At 57.5% G+C, this 7,053-nt stretch overlaps 1 protein-coding gene across 1 annotated transcript in view; it reads right to left on the reverse strand.

Moving 5' to 3' along the window:
• The window catches only part of Pglyrp2 (peptidoglycan recognition protein 2), a 5,828-nt gene extending 2,255 nt beyond the window's left edge, over nt 1–3,573 (reverse strand). The window contains exons 1-2 of the mRNA XM_013028282.1: nt 3,451–3,573; nt 1,385–2,332 (exon numbers count right to left, since the gene is read on the reverse strand). Of these exons, the coding sequence (XP_012883736.1) occupies nt 1,385–2,332; nt 3,451–3,511 (1,009 nt within the window). The 5' untranslated portion in view covers nt 3,512–3,573. The remainder of the gene's footprint in view (nt 1–1,384; nt 2,333–3,450) is intronic.
• Between the last annotated feature and the right edge of the window lie 3,480 nt (nt 3,574–7,053).

A 7,053-nucleotide genomic window follows, 5' to 3' on the forward strand; every position in this document is an offset into this window, starting at 1 on the left:
CACCCCGCACCGGCTGCCGTCGGCGGGGACCCCAGGACCGCGGGAGTCATCCCGTCCCACAACGTCCAGATCTGATCTCTCTCCCGGATCCCCGAACCAGGCCCACGGAAGGAAAAACAATAACAAACATCAGCTAGGTGTGGCGGTTCATCCGGGTCATCCCAGCGCCCAGCGGGCAAACGAGGGGAGATGGCGAGTTCGAAGCCAGCCTAAGCTTCCTGGCACTGACAGCCAAAGGGGGCTCTGACTGAACTCTCCGGTCGTGTGCAACTTCCTAACCATCCGGCCAATCCAAGAAGTTGCAGTGGCTTATTTTCTTTTTCTTTTTTGCCACTCCTGGGGCTTGAACTCAGGTCTGGGCGCTGTCCCTGAGCTGCTTCTGCACAAGGTGAGCGCTCTACCACTTGAGCCACAGCGCCACTTCTGGCTTTTTCTGTGTATGTGGTGCTGAGGAATGGAACCCAGGGCCTCATGCATGTGAGGCAAGCGCTCTACCACTGAGCCACCTTCCCAGCCTGATGCAGTGGCTTTTATGCAGCTTTTCTAAGATAGGCAAGATTCAGAGAGGTGAAGCGTGGAGCCTCAAGATAGATGCACAGGTGTAGCTGCTGCCCCAACTCCTGGCTGAACCTCCGTGTTTGCTGAGCCGCTGGTTGGAATGCGCTGGCACATAATTGTCTATGCATATACTCCAGCCAGTGTGGAGCTCATGGGCCCTGGATGGTAAAGGCCCAGTCTTCAGTTGGTGTAACTGGGAGGTGCTGGGAACATGGAGGAGGCTTAGCCTAATGGGCAGAAGTTGGTCATTGGTCGTGTTTTAGGCTCAGTCCCAGGACCAAGGGACCAATGGTACAGAGACAAACCTACCACACCGTAAACCCAGACAAACCTTTCTTCATTTTAAGTTTCTTTGTCTAAAGTGTTTTGTGACAGTCATGGAAAACTGACTTTAAAAAAAAAAAAGGATCTGGGCGCTGGTAGCTCACAACTGTCAACCTAGCTACTCAGAAGGCTGAGATCTGAGGCTCACAGTTTAAAGCCAGTCTAGGCAGGGAAGTCCGTGAGACTCTGATCTTCATCCAATAAACCACTTAGAAAAAGCCGGAAGTGGTGCTGTGGTCCAAGTGGTCAAGTGCCAGCCTTGAGCACAGAGAAGATCGGGGACAGCGCCCAGGCCCTGAGCTAAAGCCCCAAGACTAGCCAAAAAAAAAAAATCAGATCAACTCCTGTTCATCCTTGAAGGCCCAACGTCAGCATTTTCTCGTGTGTGCTGAGCCACTGTCCCCAGATCCTCCTGATGGAGTGGGGTGGGAATGTCTGATTCTGAGGGGCTGAGCCCCAGGGCGGGGGTGGGGGTGGGGGTGGGGAGGTGGGGTGATCTTACCTAGGAAGGCCTGGGTGAACTCTTGGGAAGCATAGCTGGCCGCCTGGGCCAGCTGCTCTCGGCTCCTGTTGTGTAGCTGGGGGTGTCGGGGCTCCAGGCTTTGCAGCAGAATGAGGGCCCCCCACACCTGCTGGGCCAGGTTGGGGGCTGAAATCAGAGCCGCGCCTCTCTGCCGCCGGAAGTTGCTGCGGAAGCCCGGGTCTCCGTCCACGCCAGCCCCGTAGTACTGTCCCAACAGGAGGCTGAGCCGGGGCCGGGGCGGCGGGAGGCGGCTCAGGTGCTCCCCGAGGAGCACCCCGTCCAGAGCCCCGTTGAGGAAGGCCATGGTGAGGGGGGTCGTGGGGGGGTCGAGCAGCGTGAAGTTCTGGGGGGAGGAGAGCCGGTCCCAGCAGCCCTCAGAGCCCAGGCCGGGCGGGCTGGGGATGGGGCGAGGGTGGAGGAAAGCCAGGCCCAGCTCCGTGGCCAGGGCGGCGGCCAGGAGGCTGTCCACGGCGGCGGGGGGCTCGGCCTGCTCCCCCACCCAGGTGACATTGGCAGAGTCGTTCCTGGATCCCGCCAGGGTGTCTCCTCCGGTGTCCCCCGGGGGCCTGAGGCCGTCCCCCAAAGGCACAGCCCTGCGCCCCTGCTGCCCGGCCTCCAGCCCCAAGAGCAGAGGCCTCAGGGCCACGGTGGAGCCGTCGGGGGCCAGCAGCACCCCGCGCTCCTGCCGGCCCCGAACCTCGTGCTGGGCCACTCGGTCCACCAGGGCGCGCAGCTCGGCCCCCAGAGGGTCCGGGTCCAGCGGGGAAGCCCCGGGGCTCACAGAGTCCCGCAGGAACCGGGGGAGGCCGCCAGGGGGCCCCGCGGACAGCAGCACCCGGACAGAGGCAGCTGGGCCCCCTTCCAGCTCCTTCTGCTCCAGCTCGGCCACGGCCTGGATGATGGAGTCCATGAGCAAAGGCAGAGAATCTATGGGGAGAGACAGCTCGTCCACCCGGCGGTCCGGCCACAGCGCCGGGACAGTAGGGGGGCGCAATGTGGCCTGGCATCGGGTGAAAGTTGGCGGGGGGAGTAGGCTGCGTGGGGGCTCACGGCGGGGAGGGCTGGGTTAGGAGTGAGGTGTTGGTCATTGCCAAGGTTTACTGAACATTTACTGTGTCTCAGGCACCACCCTCACAGACCGGCCTAACTGAATCCTCAGGACAACACTCAGCAATAGGTTTTCTGAGCCCCCTGAATAGAACAAGTTCCCAGAAGCCCAGAGAAGTGAAGATACCAGCTTAAGGCTACACAGCTAGGCAGTAGCAGAAGCAGGATTCGAACCCATAGATTTGCTTGTTTTGGTCAGTCGTGGGGCTTGAACTCTGGGCCTGGGCGCTGTCCCTCAGCTCTTCAGCTCAAGGTGAGCGCTCTACCACTTGAGCCACAGCACCACCTCTGGTTTTCTGGTGGTTTGTTGCAGATAATCTCATGGCCTTTCCTGCCCTGGCTGGCTTTGAACCATGATCTCAGCCTCCTGAGTAGCTGGGATGACAGGCGTGAGCCACCAGTGCCCAGCCAGGAAGTTTTAATAGACAAATCCTGCGTTGAGAATCCTGACCCTTCTTCAGAAAGTTCATTTTATTCTTGTTTTCTAACTTTCTTCTTTTCTCCTTAAAACTCTCTAAGAAAGCCAGGCGCTGGTGGCTCACGTCTGTCATACTCACTACTCAAGAGGCTGAGATCTGAGGATCAGGTTCGAAGCCAGTTCAGGCAGGAAAGTCCATGAGACTCTTATCTCCAGTTAACTAGAAAAAAAAAAGCCAGAAGCAGAGTCGTCGCCCAAGTGGTAGAGCGCCAGCCTTGAGTGGAAAAGGCCAAGCCAGAGCATGAGGCTCTGCATTTGAGACCCGGTGTTGGCTTAAACAAAAGAAAATACCACCTCTTCTTCTGCCTCTTTTCCTCACTGCCACTTGCTAAGTCCTCAGACCAGAGCTTTCTGGACAGCTGGGGCTCCTGCTGCCTCTGGTCTCGGCCCACATGGAGGCCCAACACTTCTGCTGACCCCAGAATGCACCGCCCCGCCTCCGCCCCTGCCTCCAACCTACCTGCGCTTCCACCTGGCCACAGCAGTAGAACGAGCAGGAAGCAGAGGTGGCCCCCAGCCATGCTGAGCTCCAGCCGGCCTCGGTGGACAGCGCTGGGCGTGCTGGAAAGAGGCAGCCGGGAGGCACCCTGCCCGGCCTGCTGCCCTGTCAAAGTCCAGTGGTGAATGGCACAGTTGTTCCCCCCACCACCCCCACCCCGCTCCCCGGGAGCTCCGTGGCCTAGGCCAAAGGTCAACTGGGCCTCAAGGTCTCCCCTTCTCCTCTCCCATCCTCCCTGCCTGTCAGGATGTCCGGAGGCCAGGCCGGGCACGGTGGCTCACGCCTGTAATCCCAGCTACTCAGGAGGCTGAGGTCTGAGGACCGCAGTTCAAAGCCAGCCCGGGCAGGAAAGTCCGTGAGACTCTTATCTCCAATCAATCCCCAGAAACTGGGAAGTGGCGCTGTGGCTCAAGTGCTAGAGTGCTCGCCTTGAGCTGAAGAGCTGAGGGACAGTGCCCAGGCCCAGAGTTCAAGCCCCACGACGGACAAAATGGAGCCATTGCTTAAGTGGTAGAGCTCCAGCCTTGAGGACAAAAAGAAATTGCTCAGGGACAGCACTAGGCTCTGACTTCAAGTTTTAGGACCAGCTAAATACATAAGAGGAAAAAGAGAAAAACAAAACGAGGAGCTAGGAGGCCAGGTAGAGACGCCTACAGTTAGTTTCTCTCTGTCTCTCTCTCTCCCTCCCTCTCTTTCCTTTCTTTTCTTTTGGTCCGGTCGTGGGGCCTTGAACTCTGGGCCTGGGCACTGTCTTCAGCTCAAGGCTAGCGCTCTACCACCTGAGCCACAGCGCCACTTCCGGCTTTTTTCTTTTTGCTTATGTGGTGCTGAGGAATCGAACCCAGGGCCTCAGGCATGCAAGGCAAGCGCTCTACCACTGAGCCGCCTTCCCAGCCCTCTTTCCTTTCTTTTTTTGTGCCAGTCCTGTGGCTTGAACTCAGGTCCTGGGGGCTGTCCCTGAGCTTTTTCACTCAAGGCTGGCGCTGTACCATTTGAGCCACAGCTCCACTTCCAGCTTTTTTTTTTTTTTTTTAGTAGTTACTTGGAGATGATTCTCACCAACTTTCCTGCCCGGGCTGGTTTCCAACCATGATCATCAGATTCCAGCCTCCTGAGTAGCTGGGATTACAGGTGTGAGCTACAGTGCTCGGCTCAACCCCATATTTCTTTTTCTTTTAATTTAATTTAATTTATTTATTTATTTTTATTTTTTTCAACCCCATATTTCTTATAGGCTCCACCTCCTCCTAGAAGTGCCATGGGCTGGGTTTGGGGGACATTTGGATTCAAACGATAGCAAGTGAGGCCGGCCAGGCCCTTACGTCCTGTGCTGCCAGAGCTCAGGCTCAGGAAAGGACTGGGGATTATTGGGTCTGCTCAGCCTCAGTCCATAAAGCCCAGAAAGATGCGGCCACTCCATCTCTTACTCTGTTCCCGCTCCTGGATGGGGTTGAGAGCGTATGTTGGACCTGAGCCTTCGGGATCCTGGTTTTATCCCAGGAGCCAGCGTCTAGACTCACCTTGCTTGATTGTGAATGATCCCGTCCTCTGGGTGCTTGTGGCTGAGTTCTTCTCTGGGTGCTTGTGGCTGAGTTCTTCTCTGGGTGCTTGTGGCTGAGTCCCTTCTGAGTGGAATGCCTACTCCTTCGTTTTCTCTGGGTACTTGGTGGCTGAGTCCTCCTGGGTGGGATTCTTGCTCTTCTCAGGGTGCTTGTGGCTGAGTTCTACCAAGTGGGCCTCCCTCCTCCCCTTTCTCTCCCCCCCCACTTCTCTCCCTCTCTGTCTCCCCCCTCCCCTCTTTCTCTCTGGAAGCAGGGTCTTATGAGGATGTAGCCCCGGCTGGCCTGGAACCCTTGCTCCTCCTGCCTTCCCCTCCTGAGTTGCTGCGATTACAGGGATGTGCCACAAACCTCGGGCCAGGCAGGCTCCGCGTAGGTGAGCTGCTCCCCTCGTGGGCCTCCTGCCCCAAACCAGAGTTTCCAGAGCTATTCCAGGCCTGGGAAAGCCCGGACTGACGCAGGCCGGGGCCTCCCCCAGGGCTCCACCCACGGGGGACGCACCCATGGGGCGTAGCTGCCAGGGCCGACTTCCTGGGGGCCCAGCCACCCCCTTACACAGAGCCAGGCCACAGTGGGGCCTCAGGAAGAAAGTCATGGAATGGGGAGTGAGAGGCAATTTCCTGGGGTCTGGGAATTGGGGGGTGGGGGGAGGCCTCCACCTTCTACCTCCATGGGCAGAGAGTGGGCACCAGACTGAGGTCTGGAGGATCTCAGTTCAAAGCCAGCCCAGGCAGGAAAGTCCACAAGATTCTTATCTCCAATGAATCAGCAAAAAGCCAGACGTGGAGCTGTGGTTCAAGTGGTAGAGCACCAGCCTAGAGATGAAAAAGCCAAGTGAGCCCAAGGAAGAAAGGAAGGAAGAAATGAAAAGGAAAAGCAAGCGAGCCGGGCACGGGAGGCTCAGGCCTAGAATCCCAGCGACTCAGGAGGCTGAGGTTTGAGGATGGAGCTTCCACAGCAGCCCGGGCAGGTGCACCTTGTATGATGAGCAGGAAGTTGGGCCTGGGGTGGTCTGCCTTTGGGGGGGAGTCTACCCACCCCACTGGCCCCACCAGACCCACAGGTACAGTCCATTCAAAGATTAGAGGTTTGCCTGCCAACGCCAGACCAGAGTCTGTCAGGAATTACCTCCCTACCCTGGGCACCTTCCAAATCCAGGACTTCCCTTGCGTCGCAGCCCCCCCTGCCCCGCCCCCCTCCTGCCCCCCTCCTGCCCCCGGGAGCCGGCAGGGCCTTAAAGCTGGGCCTTGACGCAGCCATGCGTGCCACTGTGTCTGGAGCCAGCCCCGGCTGCCGTGGGTCGGACCCACTGGCTGCAGGGAAACACTAAAAGCCAGCGATGAGGACTCTCACCCGCCCAGGCCGCCTTCACTGTCTGTCTTTGTGGAAGACCAAAGGTGAGATTTAATCAGCTGCCGGTATTGCGCACGGACCCTCCACACAGCCTTGGCAGGGAGGGGTGCGTGAGGGGAGGGAAAATGGGGGGGCTGTGTGCCATGAATCCGCCCCCTCTTTCTTGTTTTTTTGGTTTTATGGCTTGTTACCCAAGATGCTGTACCGCTTGAGCCATGCCTCCAGCCTGGCTTTTTTGTTGGTGGTAAGGCTTGAACTCAGGGCCTGGACGCTGTCCCTGAGCTTTTTTTTGCTCAAGGTCAGCGCTCTACCCCTTGGCCACAGTGCCATTTCCAGATTTTTTTTTTGGTCGATCATGGGGCTTGAACTCTGGGCCTGGGCGCTGTCCCTCAGCTCTTCAGCTCAAGGCGAGCGCTCTACCACTTGAGCTACAGCGCCACTTCTGGTTTTCTGGTGGTTTATTGGAGATAGGAGTCTCATGGACTTTCCTGCCTTGGCTGGCTTTGAACCGGATCCTCAGATCTCAGCCTCCTGAGGAGCTAGGATGACAGGCACGAGCCTGGCTCTTTCAGGCTTTTGATATTTTGTTGTTATGGAAGCCTTGCATATATATATATATATATAATTTATTTATTTATTTAACTGCGGTGAC

This window comes from Dipodomys ordii, unplaced genomic scaffold (genome assembly GCF_000151885.1).
Source record: "Dipodomys ordii isolate 6190 unplaced genomic scaffold, Dord_2.0 Scaffold108, whole genome shotgun sequence".
NCBI lineage: Eukaryota > Metazoa > Chordata > Mammalia > Rodentia > Heteromyidae > Dipodomys > Dipodomys ordii.